Below are 24,558 nucleotides of genomic sequence, written 5' to 3' on the forward strand. Positions count from 1 at the left end.
CGTGCGTGCGTGCGTGCGTGCGTATGTGTGTGTGTGTGTGTAAATTATAAAGGGTTTTATGGCTACCAGTGCTAATATCCGTTGTTTTTGAAGCAATATTAACTAAATTTGGTAAATACATTTGCTAAGTGACCTACACCCAAAAGTCTTAAATTGACTGTGAAAATCAGTCAAGATAGGTGTTTTACATCGTCGCCTTAATGATAATAATTATGTTTACACTCAGTTAAAAAAATATTTGTATGAGTATCGTGGTTGCCTAAAGATCCCTTTTTGCAAAGGTCGGCCTAAGTCTAAAAATAACTTATTCAATTTTGTGCTCAAACGGTAAATCCCAATTTAATGCGATTTACAAGCAAGATAGTTTAGGCACTGTCTTCTCGATAGAGCATGGGGTCAATGTTGTCAGTCCAATGGAATTGGAAAAAAGGCGCCAAACCGTGGGGCAATCGAGTTTCGGTCGCCCTAAATCGAAAGTGTTGTAAAATGGGGGCTTTAAGGCGACATTTGGTCGCGACATGTGTGTGTGTGTGTGTGTGTGTGTGTGTGTGTGTGTGTACGTGTGTGTGTGTGTGTGTGTGTGTGTGTTTGCGTATGTGTGTGCATGTGTGTGTGTGTGTGTGTGTGTTGTCAGTGTGTGTCACGGTGTGTGTGTGTGTGTGTGTGTGTGTGTGTGTGTGTGTGTGTGTGTGTGTGAATCAACATATTAAGAGTACACTCATGTTAGTATCAATGAACAACCTACCATCAATGGAGTTATCTTACAATGTATTATACTTCAGTTAACCGTTGACATAAGTGCTTTTTTGAGGAAAATAGAAACCTCTTCCCAAGTGATAGAAGACAAGGAATACAAATTACAGAACGCACAACACAGGCGCTGAAGACAGGGAATTATTTACATAGCACTTTAAGGTTGAAAAGTATACACAGCAAGCAAGACAGGGAATTATTTACATAGCACTTTAAGGTTGAAAAGTATACACAGCAAGCAAGACAGGGAATTATTTACATAGCACTTTAAGGTTGAAAAGTATACACAGCAAGCAAGACAGGGAATTATTTACATAGAACTTTAAGGTTGAAAAGTATACACAGCAAGCAAGACAGGGAATTATTTACATAGCACTTTAAGGTTGAAAAGTATACACAGCAAGCAAGACAGGGAATTATTTACATAGAACTTTAAGGTTGAAAAGTATACACAGCAAGCAAGACAGGGAATTATTTACATAGAACTTTAAGGTTGAAAAGTATACACAGCAAGCAAGACAGGGAATTATTTACATAGCACTTTAAGGTTGAAAAGTATACACAGCAAGCAAGACAGGGAATTATTTACATAGAACTTTAAGGTTGAAAAGTATACACAGCAAGCAAGTAGCGCTATGGCCTCACCTCATTCATCGGAAAAAAGATATTTAGCAATTTATCTAAATTAGTTGTGTTGCACATAATGTGCAAAGTCAAAAACTCGGTGAATTAGTGAGTAGGCCCTAAGTGATGTTTCGGGTCTTACTCTCATCGATAAAACAAAAGACTCAGACCAATTCCAAAAATCAGTCGTTTGAAATAGTATTGCGTCGAAGGTAGAACAACCTTGTCTTTGCCGAATTTGTTATGACCAGACTTCAGCATCAGACAGGCAGAGAGAAAGTTCATGCATCCACTCTTTCTCCGTGACAAAACATCTTACCACGCTAAGCTCAAGACGGAAAAGGAAGTTGAGAAATGTACCTCCCTTGATTTATTCTAGGTGTGACTTTCTACAGAAAAGCGACCAAATGATTATTTCCGACTGTCTACTAGTTACATCACGTCTTACGGAGGTGTCAGCCGAACCAGGTCATAACCAAATTTAAGTAAAGACTGAAATTGTTTTAAGAAACAAGTTCCCAGGATATGGCCACTTACAGAAAATCAACCCACTACCCATCACAGAAAGCAGGGCTGGGTCTAGTGTATGGGAGGGAGGGGCTTCCAACATGAGACAGGTCAGGCGGTGGCTCTACGGAGGCCCCCGAGATACTGTTGAAATGTAGCCTTTGAAATGAATATTGTTGGTCTCTCCTTGTGAAAAAAAGGCACATTTGCCGGGTGTGTGTGGGGGGGGGGGGGGGTGGCTTCCGGAACCCAGGAAAGCCCCTCCCCCAAAAATAAATCCAGCCATGGAAGCGAAAAGCATAATCATTTTTTAAGGCAAGAAAGTTCACACATGAATAAGAGTTCAGGCTTCGTCTGTGTCAGTAAAAAAAAGTAGTATCTCAAATACATGCCTTCTCTTGCCAAGGGCGGATCAATTCTCTTTGGAGGGGGGGGGGGGGTTACAAAATGACTGCGAAGATACAAGTTGACGGCGCCAAAGGCGCCTAAGCCTCTAGGGGGGTCCGGGGGCATGCCCCCCCGGAAATTTGTTTTATCCAAAGAAGCAAAATAGAGCTATCTGGTGCATCCTGAGCCAATAAATTACCTCTTTTTTTGGGGGGTGGGGGGGTTACGTAACCCGTGTAACCCCCCTCCCCCCCCAGATCCGCCCTTGTTTGCCAATTAGCACGCACATACACAGCGCTAGAGAGCTCTTTCATGATATCCTATCACTGTCGTTTCTTTCGCGGAGCAGAAGCGCCCCCAAGCAGGGCTTTCTCCAGTCCCAGGGTAGGCGACTCCACCAGCACGGAGAAGATGAACGAAACCATGAACGATAACACCGTCACACACAGGAATAGCTCCGTCTGCAAACAAATGAATAACAGTTTTATGAAACCAACCAAGGTTTTTAGTTATTGGAACGTCTAATTCTAAAGGAACTATGTGTCTAATACCACGACCTGATGGTCTCTTTTTTCAAGTGGAAGGACAAATGTGACCCTACACCACGCATGTCACCTCGCGTGGTTCTGCGCTGGGCTTAATATAAGTCCGGGGAGTGTCTGGTAACAGTGTGAGGGTCACCGTAGTCACAGGCTTATAACTCAAACAGTTTTCGCTCTTTTCTAAAACGGTTTTCACCACTGGATAGAGCATACAAAACTCTTTAGAAAAATGTAAAAATATGAAAATCATGCACAGGTGACAAGCGACTCATTTCGTGGTGGAGGGTCACATTTAATACATGATCATAAGACAATCGAAAGAAGAAGAGTTAAGTGTTGTCTCTTTGATCTCAAGAGGGCGAGAGTACATTAAAAAAAATCTATTTGTTACAACAACGTTTTTCGTTCGTTAAAACCTGAGAACTATCTGCAAAACAGAATAATTGGGGTGGGGTTACTGTCGCGTTTCATGTCCAATATTTCAATGAAACCGTGTTTATTTTTACACACACACACACACACACACACACACACACACACACACACACACACACACACACACACACACACAAACACACACACACACACACACACACACACACACACACACACACACAAACACACACACGCAAACGAGCCCCGACCATATCCCTTGCACCCTGCCCATTTTTCTCTCCCTCTAACTCTCTCTCTATCTCTCTCTCTCGGTCTTTCTGTCTCTCCCTCCCGCCCCCCCTCTCCCTCTGTCTCTCTCTCTCTCTCTCTCTCTCTCTCTCTCTCTCTCTCTCTCTCTCTCTCTCTCTCTCTCTCTCTCTCTCTCTCAAACTCTAACATTTTCTTATCTCCCCCCTACCCGCTCCTTTTCCTTCCCTTAACACCCAAATGAGCTCTCACCCCGTTGTAGGCGTTGAGATAGAAGGTATCGGTGCGGTTGTCCATGAAGAAGTTGAAGATGATGAGATGGAAGAGGTAGGCACCGTAGGTAAGGCGCGACAGGGGGGCCCAGGCACTCCACGACAGCAGCGTGTTCACAAAGCCTGCAACGACAACAGCTCTTCATGTAAGTGCGTGTACACTTTGTCTGTATCTGTCCAAATATTTGTCTGACTGTCTGTCTATCTGTCCAAATGTCTGTCTTTCTGTCCAAATGTCTGTCTTTTTGTCCAAATGTCTGTCTTAAACGTATTTCTTTTTGTTACGGGTATCATATTCCTTCCTTCGAGTGCACGTCTTTCTGGAAATGAACGCCATATTATGTTTATAAATATACAGTTACAAGAAGCCCACCTCCGTATCCATTGCAGCAAGCAAAAATGACCCAGCCCAGTGCGCATGCCCAGACAGGCCTACTAAAGGCCTCGTAGGCGGATGCCTGCGCGTTGTTCCAGGCAGGCTCCATGTTAGGATAAAGAGTACTGACGTCATCGTGAGTGACGTAGACAATCGTCAGGCCCATGCCCGCTGCCAGAAGCCACCCAAGGAACACTGAAAGCTGAAAAAGACGACAGTATTAAAAACAAGAAGTTTAAAGCGACATACCATTCCTCGGCCTAAAAGATTAAAACTGAACACACTGTATCATTCTCCCCCAGAAATCCAGTACATGTAGTAGGAGCCTATGTCCTGACTGGCCGAAACCAGTCGACCTTAATTTGCATAGAACTTAACCCTAATCTTACCAGTCACTTCGTTGTTTAGATTTGCATAGAACGGATTATTTTAGCTTTGATTTGTTGTATCCTTATCACAAATGCAAACTAGGGATTTACATTAGGTAATAAAATACCGTACGCATTGTGATTGTAATTGATCAGTCATATAACATCCAACCACCCAACCCTCGCTTAAATTGATTCTTTGGCATGCCATCATAGTTATGCTTGCACCATAAAGCATGTCCAGTCCATTATCCCCATCTTTTCACACTTGTTTTAACACACGTAAAAATACCACTGGCAATACAATTACAAAATTCGATTTATTTGCAAATCGGAGTCATACTTTTTATTAAGTGGTGCCCCAAAACACATCGCCTATGGAACCCCCACCCCAAGCACCCCAATACACGCGCATACATGGATTCCTCCATAGCTCACCTTCTGCATCTTGTACTGACACTTTGTTGCGAGAAGGACGTAGCCCAGCAATAGACCAATTGCGAACGGACCAATGCGGCACCATGGAGGGTAGTAGACCTTTTGCATATATTGGTCTATGTTTCTGTAAAGAGAGTTAATGTGGCATTAAACCAGCACTAGACCAATGGCGAACGGACCAATGCGGCACCATGGAGGGTAGTAGACCTTTTGCATATATTGGTCTATGTTTCTGTAAAGAGAGTTAATGTGGCATTAAACCAGCACTAGACCAATGGCGAACGGACCAATGCGGCACCATGGAGGGTAGTAGACCTTTTGCATATATTGGTCTATGTTTCTGTAAAGAGAGTTAATGTGGCATTAAACCAGCACTAGACCAATGGCGAACGGACCAATGCGGCACCATGGAGGGTAGTAGATCTTTTGCATAATTATATTGGTCCACGTTTCTGTATGGAGTTAGTGAATGAATGTTGATGTTACAGGGCCGGACCCAGGGGGGGGGGGGGGGGGGTTCCAGGGGTTCCGGAACCCCACCCCTGGAAAAAGCATGTATACCTTGCTTTGAGTGGTTTTTGTTTTTTACTAGTTTTAGCACCAAAACAATGCTGCTCTTAACCCTCAAAACAAGGCCCAGAATGCACCAGATTGCACAGATTTTAACCGTTTTTCAAAAATTTTCCGGGGGAGCATGCCCCCGGACCCCCCTAGTTCGCGCGCCTGCAAAGCAGGCGCGCGCTTGTGGCTTCGCCACTTCGCTGATTTGCCCCCCCAAAAAAGGAGGAACCCCCCCCCTTACAACTCATTTGGTCCGGCCCTGTGTTATACTCACCGAGTCGCAGTGGGTATTAAACTATTAGTCAAAGTTTGCTTATCATGAACAAGTTTACGGATCATGTCATAAATCAAACGTTCGAATACGCTACAACTCTTCTTTTGTTATTGTTGAGAGAATATAGTTAAGTTGATTCTATTGTATTTTATTTGTCCCTGACATGGTGGTCTACTTCAACACGCTGAGATTCTGAAGTGGCGAGCGTATTTGCAACCTTACCTGAGGTAGAGCATGCCCTCAACGTCGTAGTTGATGACCCCCGCACAGACGAGGTGAGTCAGAAGAAGCAGATAGCTCATGACAATGCCCACCGCCTTCTTCCTGAAATCACACAATCAATTCTTCTTCTTCTTCGTCTTTGTTCATGGGCTGAAACTCCCACGTTCACTCATGTTTTTGCACGAGTGGATTTGTACGTGCATGACCGTTTTACACAAGCAATTAACTAAACTGTGCCAAAAACAAACACAAACAAAAACAATAACACCCATTTTCGTGCCACAACTACAATATTCAATACCGTGTCATCTTATTCAAACTGTCTATGCCATTAGAGGCACTCAACTTGGCTATCTGGCACATATTTCTGATCAAAGATTTTTTTACCAGGGGTCACGTGACCGCCGCCCAAAATAGTAAGAGTTAGCCCCAAACTCGATTCTTTAATTGGGACCATACGTTTTTGTCAGGTCGATTTTGGGGGTACCCTTATTTGGGAGGCGGTCGCATCAACCCTGTAAAAGACTTTAGTTTTATTTCAGGGCTCCCCACGGATGTCCCTCCTACAGGGTCCCTGGACCCCCACTTTCAACTTTTAGAGGGTCCCTGGACCCCCACTTTCCACTTTTAGAGGGTCCCTGGACCCCCACTTTCAATTTTTAGAGGGTCCCTGGACCCCCACTTTCAACTTTTAGAGGGTCCCTGGACCCCCACTTTCAACTTTTAGAGGGTCCATGGTGTTGTTATAAAACATTGTGGTCACGCATAGTGTACTGTGTACAATAGCAGACAATTGCAGGTCGAAAAGGTATCTAGGGTACCCGCGATAAAGGAAATTTAGTGCGTCCCGGTACCCGCTCTTTATAAGTATAGTGCGTCCTGGGACCCGCTCTTTATAAGTATAGTGCGTCCCGGTACCCGCTCTTTATAAGTATAGTGCGTCCTGGGACCCCCTCCATACATTTCTGGTACGTGTTTTTGGCTTCTAGTGCGTATAGGACGCAGGGACGCGCGCTATGGGGAGCCCTGTAAATAGCGAGATTTAAGAAACAGCACGTTTCGTTTTGCAGCTCGTTTCGTTTGGTGAATGAGTCACCCCGCGAAACGGAACGTGTAACGAGACGGCATAGGCCGCAGACAAGATTTAGATGTATTCACGTTTCGTTTCGGAATGAAAGGCCGGGCATGGCAGGATATGATCCGCTGACTGGGCATGGCATAATTTCAACTCCACGAGTCAATAAAGGATTGACATACTCGCATTGCACGCACAAGAGCTTCACATTTTTCAATTCATGCACCTGATCACATACGAAGCCAGAATAAAAATTCGATGCGATGACCTACTTCTGCTTCGCCATTTGCTTTCTCACCATGAAGTTGGATAAATGTACCAGGATCAGCACCCTTCAAAATATTTCAGTTCACAACAGTTGTCTACCTCCAATGAACACATTCTCAGCGCTGAAAGACTGTGAAAGGGTTGATGAATCTAGCAATGCATAAAATGGCCAACAAATAAAACTGTTAGTGTGCAAAAATACTCACAAAAGTTGACGAAATATTGTTCGTTTTTTGGGGGTGGAAAACGTGACTGCGTTTTGACGTTCCACGTTCCGTTTCAGTTGACCTTCACCTTTCCAGCGAGAGACCCCCGAAATAATGACGTTTACCACAACTTCAAAACGAAACGTCCCAACGTTTCGTTTCTTAAATCTCCGTTTTGTTACGCTGGTAGCGGATAGAAACTCACCCAAAAGCCCAAGGGACCAGCACAATAGGAGCGATGACGTAGAACTGCATGTCGTTTGCCAGATACCAGCTCCACCCCATGCACTGCAACAAAACATGTTAAATTTCATTTTGAGATCGCAGTTCTGCTAAAAAATAAACAACAAAAACAAAAGAAACATTTTCAAAATCTACCGGCAACAATTAACTCATTGTATCAACATTGTTTGGCAAAGTATCATTTTGTTTCGACAATGCTTTTACATGGGAAGAAATTCAGAGAGAGAAAGAGAGAGAGAGAGAGAGAGAGAGAGAGAGAGAGAGAGAGAGAGAGAGAGAGAGAGAGAGAGAGAGAGAGAGAGAGAAGAAAAAAGAAAGAAAAGAGAGAGAGAGAGAGAGAGAGAGAGACACACACACTGACAGACAGAGATAGACTGAAAAACAGACAGACAGACAGACAGACAGACAGATAGAGAGAGAGAGAGAGAGAGACAGAAAGAGAGAGACAGAGACAGAGACAGTGCTAGAAACAGACAGACAAACAGATAGACAGACAGGCAGACAGATAGGCAGGTAGGCAGACCAGACAGAGAGAGAGAGAGAGAGAGAGAGAGAGAGAGAGACAGAGAGACAGAGAGGCAGACAGACAGACAGACAGACAGACAGACAGACAGACAGACAGGCAAGCAGACATACAGAGACACAGCAACAGACATCAAAACAGAATGACAAACAGAAACAAAGAGAGAGAGAGAGAGAGAGAGAGAGAGAGAGAGAGAGCGGGGGGGGGGGGGGGGGGGGTCAGAAGCAGAAAGAGTGAACGACAGACAGGCAGACAAGCAGAGACACATAAACCCACCCTACCAGCCATCCAGCTAGACAGAGCCAGGACTCACTTGATGCTCATAGTCCACGATGTTATTGACATAGAGGATGTTGTGCCACCAGTTGGTCTTGCAGTCCGAGGCGTCCTGCCGGTCAGTGTCAAAGGGACCCATCGCCATGTAAGGCGCTATGCACGTGTAAAACATGATGGCGATCATGTACAGTGGTGTCAGTCTGTGTAAATACATTTGAAACATGAATCAGATCAACGTTGAGCGAGAGATAAGATTAGTTAAGTTAAGTTCAGTTTAGTTCAGTTCAGTTGAGTTAAGCTGAGTTAAGTTGAGTTAAGTTGATTAATTAACGCTGATTCCTGACATTCTTCACAATGACCGTAGTCCGCCGCTTGTGCAAAACGGAGTGAAACTGACGAGCCTGTTCAGCGCGGTAGTGGTTTCGCTGTGCTGCATAGCACGCTTTTCTGTACCTCTCTTCGTTTTAACTTTCTGAGCGTGTTTTTAATCCAAACATATCATATCTATATGTTTGTGGAATCAGGAACCAACAAGGAATAAGATGAAATTGTTTTTAAATCGATTTCGGAAATTTAATTTTGATCATAATTTTTATATTTTTAATTTTCAGAGCTTGTTTTAAATCCAAATATAACATATTTATATGTTTTTGGAATCAGGAAATGATGTAGAATAAGATGAACGTAAATTTGGATCGTTTTATATAAAAAATAAATTATTACAATGTTTAGATTTTTAATGACCAAAGTCATCAATTAATTTTTAAGCCACCAAGCTGAAGTGCAATACCGAAGTCCGGCCTTCGTCGAAGATTGCTTTACAAAAATTTCAATCAATTTGATTGAAAAATGAGGGTGTGACAGTGCCGCCTCAACCTTTACAAAAAGTCGGATATGACGTCATCAAAAGTATTTATCGAAAAAATGAAAAAAACGTCCGGGGATATCATTCCCAGAAACTCTCATGTCAAATTTCATAAAGATCGGTCCAGTAGTTTGGTCTGAATCGCTCTACACACACACACGCACAGATAGACAGACAGACACACACACATACACCACGACCCTCGTCTCGATTCCCCCTCTATGTTAAAACATTTAGTCAAAACTTGACTAAATGTAAAAAGAAGTCTGATCTCCTTAAAAAAGAAAAGAAGAAAAAGAAGAAGAAAAAAAAGAAAAAAGAAAAAAAAAGTTGAGTTAAGTTAAGTTCAGTTCAGTTCAGTTCAGTTCAGTTCAGTTCAGGTTCAGTTCAGTTCAGTTCAGTTCAGTTCAGTTCAGTTCAGTTCAGTTATATTAAGTCAAGTTAAGTTAAGTTAGGTAAAGATAAGTCTTTCTTTTCAAAAGGTGATAGAATATGCGTTATCATACATTTTTCAACCCTCCTACCTCCAGAAGCGATGCACGTAGTAGAGTATCATGGTTTTGCACTTGATGCCGCCAGCTCGCTGGATCTGTCTCAGGAACACGAAGGACGTGAGGGTTCCGCTGTAAGAAGGTGTAACTTTTCATGAGAGGAACATTTGGTTTCAAATGCGTTGATAATCATACAGATTTGAGAAGTTTGCTAATTGGAACAAACAGAGACACAGAAGCCAAGAAAGCAGGCACAAGGTACAAGGTACAAGGCACAAGGCACAAGGTACAAGGCACAAGGTACAAGGCACAAGGCACAAGGTACAAGGTACAAGGCACAAGGCACAAGGTACAAGGCACAAGGTACAAGGCACAAGGCACAAGGTACAAGGCACAAGGTACAAGGTACAAGGCACAAGGTACAAGGCACAAGGTACAAGGTACAAGGCACAAGGTACAAGGCACAAGGTACAAGGCACAAGGCACAAGGCACAAGGCACAAGGTACAAGGCACAAGGTACAAGGCACAAGGTACAAGGTACAAGGTACAAGGTACAAGGCACAAGGTACAAGGTACAAGGCACAAGGTACAAGGCACAAGGCACAAGGCACAAGGCACAAGGTACAAGGCACAAGGTACAAGGCACAAGGTACAAGGCACAAGGTACAAGGTACAAGGCACAAGGTACAAGGCACAAGGCACAAGGCACAAGGCACAAGGTACAAGGCACAAGGTACAAGGCACAAGGCACAAGGTACAAGGCACAAGGTACAAGGCACAAGGTACAAGGCACAAGGTACAAGGTACAAGGCACAAGGCACAAGGCACAAGGTACAAGGCACAAGGCACAAGGCACAAGGCACAAGGCACAATGTACAAGGCACAAGGTACAAGGCACAAGGTACAAGGCACAAGGTACAAGGCACAAGGTACAAGGCACAAGGCACAAGGCACAAGGCACAAGGCACAAGGCACAAGGTACAAGGCACAAGGTACAAGGCACAAGGCACAAGGTACAAGGCACAAGGTACAAGGCACAAGGTACAAGGTACAAGGCACAAGGTACAAGGTACAAGGCACAAGGCACAAGGTACAAGGTACAAGGTACAAGGCACAAGGTACAAGGCACAAGGTACAAGGCACAAGGTACAAGGCACAAGGTACAAGGCACAAGGTACAAGGCACAAGGTACAAGGCACAAGGTACAAGGTACAAGGTACAAGGTACAAGGCACAAGGCACAAGGCACAAGGTACAAGGCACAAGGCACAAGGTACAAGGCACAAGGTACAAGGCACAAGGTACAAGGTACAAGGCACAAGGTACAAGGCACAAGGTACAAGGTACAAGGCACAAGGCACAAGGTACAAGGCACAAGGTACAAGGTACAAGGTACAAGGCACAAGGTACAAGGTACAAGGCACAAGGTACAAGGCACAAGGCACAAGGTACAAGGCACAAGGCACAAGGCACAAGGTACAAGGCACAAGGTACAAGGCACAAGGTACAAGGCACAAGGTACAAGGCACAAGGCACAAGGCACAAGGTACAAGGCACAAGGTACAAGGTACAAGGTACAAGGCACAAGGTACAAGGCACAAGGTACAAGGCACAAGGTACAAGGTACAAGGCACAAGGTACAAGGCACAAGGTACAAGGCACAAGGTACAAGGCACAAGGCACAAGGTACAAGGCACAAGGTACAAGGCACAAGGCACAAGGCACAAGGTACAAGGCACAAGGCACAAGGCACAAGGTACAAGGCACAAGGCACAAGGCACAAGGTACAAGGCACAAGGTAGAACACTGACGCGTGTATTTGTGCGGTTAAGTCTTTCTATTTGTTAGTCTGTTTGTCTGTCTGTCTGTTTGTCTGTCTGCCTGTTTCTCTCTCTCTCTCTCTCTCTCTCTCTCTCTCTCTCTCTCTCTCTCTCTCTCTCTCTCTCTCTTCATACACACACCATCCACAATACACACACACACACACACACACACACACACACACACACACACACACACACACACACACACGCATTCAAGATCACGAATATCCCACCGATATTCACAATGCATGCAATATCCTTGTCATTCATCCTGTAAAACTACCCCCCCCCCCTCCCCCCCAACACCCTATCCCTCCCACAAATACACGCAGACCCTTTACCTGAGAAGAAAGAAGGAGTCCACTGACAAAGTACCGGTGATTAGTGGCGCTGCAGTCCACCGTGGTATCAGAACCATGAAGTCAGTTGGGTTACCTGAAACAAACAACCAAACATCCGAAGACGCATTAACACGTGCACACGTATAGACGCGCACAAACACACACACATGTTTACCATTATGGTTTTAAGGAAAATTATGGTTGTTGAGGATGAAAGTCGCTTGTTCAATTCAATGCTTGCTATTCTCTCAGGTGCCAGGTGACTGGTTCCGTATAACTCTCACCTACTCTATTACACATGTCGTATGCATTTAGAGCGCTTACTTCCCTTTGGTTATTCGATCTATGGTTTGAAGGTTTACTCAATGTGTTATCGGATAGAGTGGTATAAGAACACACACCTGTATGATTTCACCATGTTCATTGGTAGTTTTTTAACAGCAAGTTCGGGAGGTGAATCGAATGTAAATCCGAAGTGTTGAAAACACCTTTAGAATATCTAAGACACAAAACACATCTCCACAGAACGGACACATCAACAGCAACAGTAGTGAAGGTTTCACATGAACAATCACACACTCAGACAGAAACAGGTGAAACAAACATCCAACCAAACGAAAAAATTAAACGTGCCAAACATCCCCCCCCCCCCCCCCAAAAAAAAAAAAAAAAAAAAAGAGAAAAAAAAGTGAAAATCTTGCCTTATGTGTCAGCAAACATGGAAAAACAGTGACCCAGAATGACCCACGTGATGCTGAGAACCCGGATGCCATGAAGACAGCCTAGGTCACCTTGACCTTGCACGCAGTTCAGAATTTTCGAACCGTTTTTCAACACGGAGAAACTCAAGAGCAACTTGCTGCACATGCCTGCAAATAAGGAAGCTGTGAAAAACAAATGCCTGCGGAAAAAACGGAGACATTACCAACTCTGAATTAAAGTCAATTCCCAGCCACAGTGATCGAAAGAACCATAATCTTGTAGATGACAAAAATAGAATGGCGAAATTCATGTCGTTTGGCAGTTGACAATTAAGGCTGCTACTGCTGCTGCTGTGTGTGTATGTGTGTATGTGTGTGTGTGTGTGTGTGTGTGTGTGTGTGTGTGTGTGTGTGTGTGTGTGTGTGTGTGTGTGTGTGAGTACGTGTGTGTACGTGTGTGTGTGTGTGTGTGTGTGTGTGTGTGTGTGTGTGTGTGTCTGTCTGTCTGTCTTTCTCTCTGTCTGCATCTGTCTGTGTGGCTGTCTATGTGTCTGAATGCTTCTTTCTTTTATTTATTCACTTTTATTTTCTTTGGAGAAAAAAACCCTTCATTTACAGCTGTAGCTCGTGTTTCACTTTCATAACATTGATTATAGAACAAGGTCGCACGCAACTCGAGTGTTTTCAGTGTTTAACGTTTGCTGGTAATGCTAACATGTTTGTAACAAACTACTTCAAAGCCAAAAGGATACTCTTCAGAAGCATACACAATGAACACCTACCCTCCTGTTGTCTCGGCACTTGCTTCTTTGGCGATGTCCCGGAGGCTACATTGCCGTTAGGTGGCGTCATAGGTGGCGTCACTCCATTTCCGTTTGCAGACAAAAGAGTTGGTGCAGAATCACCCTTCTTTTCAGGAGATTTCATGATCCAGTTGTCTGAACTGACGATTGCTGTAAGTTCTACTGTAGGCGGGTCATTTTTGTTGATGTTGTTATCAAAGGCTGCGTTGACGTGTCCGGTGTGTGTAGTTGGCGCTTCGGGACTTGCTGCTTCTTTCTCTTTGTACTTTTCAGCCCTCCGGTCGAGGAGTTGTCCGTAAATAGTGCCAATGACACACATCAAGACCAAAAAGGCAAGAACAGCTCTGCAACATAGTTTTGTCAATGCAAGAACTTTGGTAACGCGGCAGGCAAGATAATCCGAACTAAAGGAGCTAAAAGCCCAGACGTTTAATTGGCACATTTAGACAGCAAGAAGCTTTGAGTGAACAGGCCTACTCAAACGTCCCAAAAACAAACCAATAACAACAACAAAATTAAACAAGTCGCGTAAGGCGAAATTACTACATTTAGTCAAGCTGTGGAACTCACAGAATGAAATTGAACGTAGTCCGCCGCTAGTGCAAAAGGCAGTGAAAGTGACGAGCCTGTTTGGCGCGGTAGCGGTTGCGCTGTGCTTCATAGCACGCTTTACTGTACCTCTCTTCGTTTTAACTTTCTGAGCGTGTTTTTAATCCAAACATATCATATCTATATGTTTTTGGAATCAGGAACCGACAAGGAATAAGATGAAAGTGTTTTTAAATTGATTTCGAAAATTTAATTTTGATCATAATTTTTAATTGTTTTAATTTTCAGAGCTTGTTTTTAATCCAAATATAACATATTTATATGTTTTTGGAATCAGAAAAAGATGAAAAATAAGATGAACGTAAATTTGGATTGTTTTATAAAAACAATTTTTTTTTTACAATTTTCAGATTTTGAATGACCAAAGTCATTAATTAATTTTTAAGCCACCAAGCTAAAATGCAATACCGAAGTCCGGCCTTCGTCGAAGATTGCCTTACAAAAATTTCAATCAATTTGATTGAAAAATGAGGGTGTGACAGTGCCGCCTCAACTTTTACAAAAAGCCGGATATGACGTCATCAAAGACATTTATCGAAAAAAAGAAAAATCTCTCCGGGGATATCATACCCAGGAACTCTCATGTCAAATTTCATAAAGATCGGTCCAGTAGTTTACTCTGAATCGCTCTACACACACACACACGCACACACACACACACACACACACATACACACATACACCATGACCCTCGTCTCGATTCCCCCTCTATGTTAAAACATTTAGTCAAAACTTGACTAAATGTAAAAAAGAAGTAAAACACAAGACAGGTTAGTGATTGGCACGTTTAGTTTTTTTTGTTTTTTTGTTTTACAAAACAGGAGATTCACATGTAAATCGGCTCATTGGTCTTCATAGTTGACAGACAAACAAATAAATATGAGACTAATGAACGACTTAGCCGAGATGTGGTCTCTGCCAACATAAGCATACAGGGTCGAAAGGTCTCTGTGTTGTTTTTTCTTGGATTTGTGGAAGTTGGAGCTTTCTTTTATCGGAAAGAAATGCGCTTTTTGTCTAAATAGTATTATGTATATCAGTATGTACGACTGTAAACAGTGCAGGAGCAACCACAACTTCATTTTTTGGAGAATTTAGCAACAACTTACATGGCAGCCCAAAAAGCGCTGTCATCAGAAGGATCTTTGCTGTGTATGCACTTCGTTGCCACAAGTTCTGCGCTCTGTCCGCCAACGGTTTCTGAAACAGAGGACACTATTATTACACCCCCGGTATAGGGGTGTGTATAGGTTTCACTCGATGTGTTTGTGTTCGCAAGTAGATCTCAAGAATGAACGGACCGATCGTCACCAAACTTGGTGAACAGGTTCTATACATTCCTGAGACGGTCCTTACAAAACTTGGGACCAGTCAAACACACGGTTAGGGAGTTATTGGTGGATTAAAATTATACAAGGCCTGGTATAGACGGACACCCCCGTTGGTCAAAGGGAAATAACCATTCTCACTGCCACCAACTGAGAAGGTTATTTCCCTTTGACGGGGGTGTAGAACTTCCTATCGGAGGAATTTCTTGTTAGGACTGTTTAAAGATACATTCCTTTATTTGCGAGCGATTAGGTCAACCGCCACAGATCTCTCCAAGCTTGCATAATGGAAAAGTGCATCTTTGTACTTGGAACACGGACGATAAATCAATAACTGAATGTTTTCCGTGAATGGTTTGACCATTTTTCGTTCATTCGTTTCTCAAAAAAACACAATTTAATTCACGACAATGATCTCTTCTACACAAGAAGCAGTTAGGCTGTTGATTTGTTCGTATTTGCCCAAGTGGATGGATGGATGAATGGATGGATGGTCTCATTGCACGTACAAGCCTGAGCATATCTGAGCCGGGCAGATGGTACACAATTTAATAAATTAATCTTGAATCTATTAATATATGATGATCTATTGTTATAATCCACTCATCCGTCAATCACTAAAGAATGTGTTTACCGACGACACCGTAGAATAGGTTGTAGAGATCTGTGGCATTGCACGAGTTAGGGACACACACGTGGATTGTGACGACAGGCAAAAGCTTTGCTAAGGCAGCCTGAAATGTAAAAATGAAATCAGACACAGACAGACACAGACACATGCATCCAGAGGCACACATACACACTGACACACAGCCACACACACACACACATGCAGACACACAGACACAGACACAGACACACACACACACAAACACACATACACACGAACACACACACGCACAATGACATACACACACACACACACACACACACACACACACACACACACACACACACATACACACACACATACACGCGCCCAACAATTAATTCAGCCTTTTTCATGGCTGCACAAGGAGATGGTGCATCTGTTTTAATGTTCCATATTATAAATAACGTTGTAGAACTTAAAGGCACACTCAGCTTTATGTAAACCATCAGTTTCTGGTCACAGATAACGTCAGGCTTTTACACACTGTACAAACACCCTTTTGTTTAAACACTCACCGCTTGAGAACATCCTAGGTGCCCTCTGTAAAGAGCGAGCATTTTTCAAAGAATTTATTTTGCGTGGCCAGCCGGATTGTCTGGTACTACAATCGGACGCCTCGTTTTGGCGCTAGAACTAACTTTTAAAATATAAATAATAAATTGACAGCTTGTAACACAAACATTCTTAAATCATAAAAGAGTTCTTTTTTTTATCAAGACAAGATCAGTACAACTCGAAGTTTTGAAAGTTTTAGAAAAGGGAGCCCGGAAGCAGTTCCGCAAGGTCGTGTTTCCCCAAGCAGACGAATTTTCTGCATATCACTTTCTTCTTTGAACCCAACCGCCTCCGATAAGTTCATGTGACTCGCAGTCATTTGTTGCATTTTAGATTCAGAGGTACACAATTACGTGCTATTGCAGATACAGCGAGTCGCATTGAAATCACAAACTGACGATGAAATTGTGAAAAAAAGGAAAGTGGGCGACACGGGTCCACGATGGCTCAGGGGTAAAATAAACCACAAAATCCGGTGTGTGGTTTACGCAGGCTTAATAGCCATTAAAAAGAACTGTGTCAATTAATACTGTTAAAAGCTATTGCAAGTGTGTTCCATGAGGTTAGAATCGTTCTGTAAACCATTTGAGGCAGACTGGGCCTTTAACATTTAGAACTTGGTAATAAATGTAGATTCTGTTATCAACGTTTAACACATTTGGTCTTTGGAATTGAATGTTCACAATCAAATTTCATTTACACATTTAATTTGACACATTTGTTATCTGATTTCCGCTTATCGTTTTGCATTCCGCAGTCATGATAAACGCGTTTTACGTTGTGCTAAGGGATGCCCTTTTGATATCTTATAGTGTTCATATTAATCGAAAATGCATGTCCGTTGTATTTCATCCGTTTTCATGTACACAGAAAGGGTTTGGTTACTTTTTGACAGGTTCACGCTTTACTGTGAGTTACTGTGGCATATACTTGAATGGAGTTTGTTCGATGGATTTCTTTCGCCTTTTTCTTTTGCTGGTTTACAACGCACCGATTGCAACCACGGAATCCATTACTTGATAATTCAAAAAAGTTATTTGAGCTAAAAATGCTCTGCAAAACATTCCCAATATACACAGTTCACCATGTGTGTGCAATATACACAGTTCACCATGTGTGTGCAATATACACAGTTCACCATGTGTGTGCAATATACACAGTTCACCATGTGTGTGCAATATACACAGTTCACCGTGTGTGTGCAATATACACAGTTCACCATGTGTGTGCAATATACACAGTTCACCATGTGTGTGCAATATACACAGTTCACCATGTGTGTGCAATATACACAGTTCACCATGTGTGTGCAATATACACTGTTCACCATGTGTGTGCAATATACACTGTTCACCATGTGTGTGCAATATACACAGTTCACCATGTGTGTGCAATATACACAGTTCACCATGTGTGTGCAATATACACAGTTCACCATGTGTGTGCAATATACACAGTTCACCATGTGTGTGCAATATACACAGTTCACCATGTGTGTGCAATATACACAGTTCACCATGTGTGTGCAATATACACAGTTCACCATGTGTGTGCAATATACACAGTTCACCATGTGTGTGCAATATACACAGTTCACCATGTGTGTGCAATATACACAGTTCACCATGTGTGTGCAATATACACAGTTCACCATGTGTGTGCAATATACACTGTTCACCATGTGTGTGCAATATACACTGTTCACCATGTGTGTGCAATATACACAGTTCACCATGTGTGTGCAATATACACAGTTCACCATGTGTGTGCAATATACACTGTTCACCATGTGTGTGCAATACAGTTCACCACGTGTGTGCAATATACACAGTTCACCATGTGTGTGCAATATACACAGTTCACCATGTGTGTGCAATATACACTGTTCACCATGTGTGTGCAATATACACAGTTCACCATGTGTGTGCAATATACACAGTTCACCATGTGTGTGCAATATACACTGTTCACCATGTGTGTGCAATATACACAGTTCACCATGTGTGTGCAATATACACTGTTCACCATGTGTGTGCAATATACACAGTTCACCATGTGTGTGCATTATACACTGTTGCCAGCATTGTTTTTGCCACCAACTGGGTTTTAAAAGAATCATTGCGATCGGACCGATAAAAACAAGTTGGTCTGCCTACAAGCCAACAGACCTCTTATGATATCTTACCCCAGCAGGGCCGAGGCCAGTGAAGTTCGTGTTAACGTCCAGCTTGCAGAAGTTGCCGTCGATGAGATGTTGTCCGGTGATCACCGGAGATATCTCCATGCACTCGTCGTAGTCTCCAACCAGCACTTTTTGACCTTTCAAAATGCCTGGCTTGATCTTTCCAGCTGCGTCCAGCACTGTAATGTTCATAACATGTAGGGTTTAGACACTTTCATTTCATTTCCTTTACTTTCCTTTCTTCTACTTTTCTGTATTATCCCATTGCTGGGAAATTCGAGTCCCTTAATTCCTTCCAGTGGAAATCTAGCAGAAACAGGAGTCGCGCTACACACGGTCGTGTGTATGTTTAGGTGTATTCAGCCACCTGCACTTATTGCGGAATGACCGAGGTTTTTGTATGTGCCACTGTGTTATGACACGGGGTGGTACATGGATACTGAGCTGAGTCTGCATTATAAAGTTGACCCAAGTCCGCCCCGGCCTGGATTCGAAACCGTGGCTCTAAGATCATAAGTCCGGTGCTGTACCAACTGAGCTACTCGGCCGGCCCCCCTACAGCTGGTTTTCCAGATTATCATACCTTAATTCCTTCCCTCCTCGATCATGTGCACCGCAACAAATATGTGACCCTCCACCACGAAATGAGTCGCATGTCACCTCACGCTGTTCTGCGCTAGGCATAATAATTATAAGTCCGGGGGGTGTCGAGTAACAGTGTGTGTGTCACCTTAGTCACAGGCTTACAACTCAAACAGTGTTCGCTCTTTTCTAAAACGGTTTTCACCACTGGATAGAGAATAAAAAAACTCTTTCAGAAAATGTGAACATATGAAAATCATGAAAAGGTGACATGCGACTCATTCCGTGGTGGAGGGTCACATATGTCCAGACTTGTGCGTGGGATGAGAGCATAACTCAGCTACGACACACACATCAACAGTTGACTACTTCCTGTGCGGGAGAAATTTTGTTACTGAATTAATTTCGCTTATTGACATGGGTGTCAATTGCAGAGATCAATTCGTCGACAAATTCCCTTTCTGCACAGAGCGACACCAGGGTGTTGAGTTTAAGTATTTGTCAAAATGGAAGCTATCACCCTGTGTAACAGCCCGGATAATCTATCGTGGCGATCTCACGTGATCACTTCCACGGGCAAGAGAGTACATTTAAGCAGTCATTTCTGGTGTTAGGAAATCTAAAAATACACAAGAAGAAACTGACATTTGGGCATCCCTATGGATTCATATTTCGATCAATACGTTTCATTTATGTAATTACATTATGGATTTATTTATTTAATCTTCTGGGGTTGATTGAGTGACTGTTTTGTTTCTTTGTTCGAGTTAATATTAGAGCACACATCTCAAGTTTCATTGGTAAAAGCTGTAGCTCAAAATGCCATTGGTTTTGATATTATTCTTTCAGAACAAAAGCTGTAGCCCCTGTATCATCAAGACGCACAATGACTCACTCTTCAGCGCCCATATCTCCATCTTGCCAAGACTCTGCTGAAAGACGTTGAGGTCCTTGACGCATTTTGGAGACAGAACAGTCTGCAGCATGTTGGCATACTGTCCGATCTGTTGCACGATCTGCATCAGCTGCAGTCCTGAAGACACTATTGACTCTGTATCTGTGACAGAAACAGTTGATTTGATTTGCTAAATGAATGGATATATTGTCAATTCAGCTGCACTCCTGAAAACACTATCGACTCTGTATCTGTGACCGAAAAAGTTGATTTGATTTGCTAAATGAATTGATATATTGTCAATTACACAATCGTTTTATGCGCAATGCCTATAGGTAAAAGACAAGTCCAAGGGAAACTATACAAACAGGCAAGCAAGGAAAACAGCCACAAAACTACCAACATTACCAACACCTCCACCACAACAACCGACAGCCAACAAAATAACCAACCACCCCGACCAGCAACACAAACAATAAAAACACAACCACGATCAAGCCAGACCCCATTTACCGCAAGCAACACAAACGAACTGCGGTTACAGGACAAAGAACTTGACATGCTCCTTTTGAAGAAAAGCACATGTATACATATATGCTAAATCATTACAGATACACGCATAAAATTGCTGGCAACTTAAGCGCACAAACAAACAACCAAACATACACCCATTCAGTCACCAATCACAGTTACAACTAAAACATAACACCTACTTATGCCAAGAGTCTTTGCAATGGAAGCAGCTCCTTGTCCTGTCAAGCCCGGGACATTGTTGAGCAGCAGAGTCGCCCAGGCTGGGAGGTTGCCGTTGGCTCCAGGGTTCTGGTTGCCATTAGCAACAGGCGGTAAAGGAGGCTTGGACATGAAAGGAGGCGCTGTGTTGGAGGCAGACATTGGAGAAGACGGTCCATGTATTGAAGCAGATGTCTTGGGCCCTGGAGAAGATGGTCCATGTATTGAAGCAGATGTCTTGGGCCCTGGAGAAGGGTTGAGCGATGTTTGTGACGAGAAAACTGCAGAAGTAGAGGAGGATCCATTTACAGAACTAGGAGTTTTCGTTAGGGCAGGATTCTGTGTCGATGTTGCTAAAGGCATCACGGTTGAACCGTTCGCATTGCTTCCCAGAGAAGATGTCGACTTGGGTTGTAGAGCAACGACCGTGGTGTGAGTTGTTACAGGCACGGACGCTGAGCCAGATGGCAGCTTTCCAGCAGAGATCCCTTGCGTTTGTGGAAGAGATGCTGGGGACTTTGTCGACGCTGTCGGCGAACCCGCGATAGGAGTGCCTGTTGTTGATGTTGTTGCTGAGTAACATCTCTGATTGAAACTCACGAAGACGAAGAGGACGATGACAGATTTGGATAAGAAGAGCGGCTTCATTTTGGTGTGTAATCGTGGGGTGTGTTACGCTGGGAAGACTGGTCCAAGCAGATGTCGTGATTTGCTGAAAGGGAAATAATCATGTATTAATGCGTGTGTGTATTTCTATTGTGAGGTCAATGGGGTTAATCTATAATACCGACATTGAGTTTGTATCAAATGACAATTATCTTCTTTTTTACGTTTCTTTCATTCTCTCTAAAGTTAATTGATATAAGAACCATGATAAACTTTAAACAAGACACATATCACACATTTCGGATTTTTCAAAAAAAGAGTACCCAAACAAAACGTCATAAATTGAACAAAAATAAAGCAATCTTCATAAAATTTATTTACACACACAAGTAGCCTCTGCAGGATTTGCACAGAAAATTTGAGCGTTCTAGTTTGTCTTTCAGCAAAGTTATGCTCATTCTACAGAACATGCTCCAAATGGCCTCCCCCGGATTTAAATCCCCCAGATTTCTATCTTTGGGGGTTCCTGAAAGACAACGTCTACAGGAACAACCCACAGACAATCACAGAACTCAAGAGAGCCATCACAACAACCATTCGCGGAATCTCGCAACAGGAGTGTGTGCGGGTGATTGATAACTTTGCGCGGCGAGTTCAAGTTTGCCTGCAGCGGCGCAGAGGCCATTTATAGCATGTTCTGTAGAATGAGCATAACTTTGCCGAAAGACAAGCTAGAACGCTAACATTTTGTGTGCAAATCATGCAGAGGCTACTTGTGTGTGTAAATAAATTTTATGAAGATTGCTTTATTTTTGTTTAATTTATGACATTTTGTTTGGGTACTCTTTTTTTGGGGTCACCCTGTATGTTGCAAGATTTAAACACATGCTCGATCCTCTGATGTCCATGTTCCGCGAGTGATGTATTTGACAAAGCTCGTTTAGAACTGAACACAAAAACCCACTTTGTGAAAATATTCCTAAATTTATCTCAGAATCCAGTGAAAACGGAAATTAATTATGAACAAAAATGTGCACGGTTTAATCGTCTCACTTAAAATTCAAAACATATCTCACTTAACTTGGATGTCATTGGTACCCTGCATTGAAGAACTAGGGACAAAGACGAATAATACTAAACAAAGGGACGCATTTTTTTCTTCTTCTACAAGGTAGAAAAAAAGAGCAAGAGAGAGAGAGAGAGAGAGAGAGAGAGAGAGAGAGAGAGGGAGAGAGAGAGAGAGAGAGAGAGAGAGAGAGAGAGAGAGAGAGAGAGAGAGAGAGAGAGAGAAGACATAAGGACAGACAGACAGACAGACAGACAGACAAACAGACAGTCAGACCAAGTATCAAATTATCACGAAACAAAGCACATGGCAACACCTACCGTTAAGACACTTTCTGTTTTCTTTCCTTTAATTCCTTTCTGGTTTTTGTCCTTTCTCACATGTTTCCTTCCAGGCTAACGTTCGCACTGTCCATCAAAATAAAACAAACAAAAACTTTCACAAACTTCATCACCTGTATTTTTAGGAATAAGAACACGCACAAAAAGTGTCACCTGTTTGATTCAGAAAGAGACCCGTCTGCTCATCTTGCATATGTTATCTTTGCCCGTCACAAATATTATCTTTATTTGCCCGAGTTTCATCTTTATGGATTAAATTTGTGTCATGTCTTGCTGAGTACGTGTACAGTCTGATTCATTCCAGGTGACAGTGGAATGCGCACGTTAGAGATTAGTTGTGTGCGGTCGGTCGTACGAGTGAGTGACTAACTATGTGTGTGTGTGTTTGTGTGTGTGTGTGTGTGTGTGTGTGTGTGTGTGTGTGTGTGTGTGTGTGTGTGTGTGTGTGTGTGTATGTGTGTATGTGTGTATGTGTGTATGTGTGTGTATGTGTGTATGTGTGTGTGTGTGTGTGTGTGGGGGGGGGGGCGTGTGTGTGTGTCAACGTGTGTGTGTGTCAACGTGCGTGCATACGATCGTGTGCGGTCGTGTATATTTCATTTATATAATTTACTATAGAGCCACAAGTGTTTGGTTTGTTTATCAACAGAACTTTCCTCGATACAGAAATTCATTTAAAATCATGCTTAAAACATTGAATGTGGTGGTTTTTTTAGAGTTACTTTAACCGTTGCAATACAATGGCGTTTCCTTTTTCAGCTACGATATACCGTATACCTAATTATTACGGTAAAATTGACCACATACACGCACAAACACACAGTAAATAAGTCAACAATGGGAAGAAAGAGACCGACAGACAGACCGAGAGCGAGAGCGAGAGAGAGAAAGAGAGAGAGAGAGAGAGAGACAGAGACAGAGACAGAGACAGAGACAGAGACAGAGACAGAGAGTAATAAATACTTTTAGTTTTTTTAAAGGTAAGCTCTGAAAATCGAAGAGTCAATGATGAACTGATAGGAATGACTTGGGAAGTTAGAAATAAGAACGTATACTGTCCTGCTCGGTCTGAAAGCAGAGCATTGCTGATGATGACGGCTTCAAGCAACATAACAAATCAAAAGGTAGAATCATGTTTGCCTGCAACTTTGACATCAAGTGAAGCAACTCATATTTCTGACACTGAGAGTTTCTTTTCAAGCTTCAAACGTTGTATTAATAAACTCCGCACTGGTTTTTTTGGGGCAAATAAACTCGTTCAAACCAGGTTTAAAAAATGTGACTTGGAAATAAACATGAAACAATACCCTTGCATATTCCTATCTTTCGGTAGTGTCTTCCATTGTAACTATAGTTTATTTGTCCTCAATACAAATCATTCAATCGTTATCAAAATACATACAGTTTTGATTTTGAATCAACCAGAGCGA

At 42.7% G+C, this 24,558-nt stretch overlaps 1 protein-coding gene across 1 annotated transcript in view; it reads right to left on the reverse strand.

The window, feature by feature from the left end:
• Positions 1-640: 640 nt before the first annotated feature.
• Positions 641-24,558, reverse strand: part of LOC138946544 (O-acyltransferase like protein-like) — a gene marked incomplete at its 5' end in the record, with an annotated part of 24,885 nt that continues 967 nt past the window's right edge. The window contains 17 exon segments of the mRNA XM_070317984.1: positions 641-2,732; positions 3,708-3,850; positions 4,101-4,305; positions 4,910-5,033; positions 5,967-6,068; positions 7,720-7,802; positions 8,594-8,756; positions 9,946-10,044; positions 12,077-12,170; positions 12,781-12,945; positions 13,560-13,924; positions 15,299-15,389; positions 16,152-16,251; positions 18,910-19,085; positions 20,384-20,545; positions 21,097-21,827; positions 23,108-23,194. Of these exon segments, the coding sequence (XP_070174085.1) occupies positions 2,595-2,732; positions 3,708-3,850; positions 4,101-4,305; positions 4,910-5,033; positions 5,967-6,068; positions 7,720-7,802; positions 8,594-8,756; positions 9,946-10,044; positions 12,077-12,170; positions 12,781-12,945; positions 13,560-13,924; positions 15,299-15,389; positions 16,152-16,251; positions 18,910-19,085; positions 20,384-20,545; positions 21,097-21,763 (2,877 nt within the window). The 3' untranslated portion in view covers positions 641-2,594.

Source organism: Littorina saxatilis, linkage group LG14 (genome assembly GCF_037325665.1).
Source record: "Littorina saxatilis isolate snail1 linkage group LG14, US_GU_Lsax_2.0, whole genome shotgun sequence".
Lineage (NCBI taxonomy): Eukaryota > Metazoa > Mollusca > Gastropoda > Littorinimorpha > Littorinidae > Littorina > Littorina saxatilis.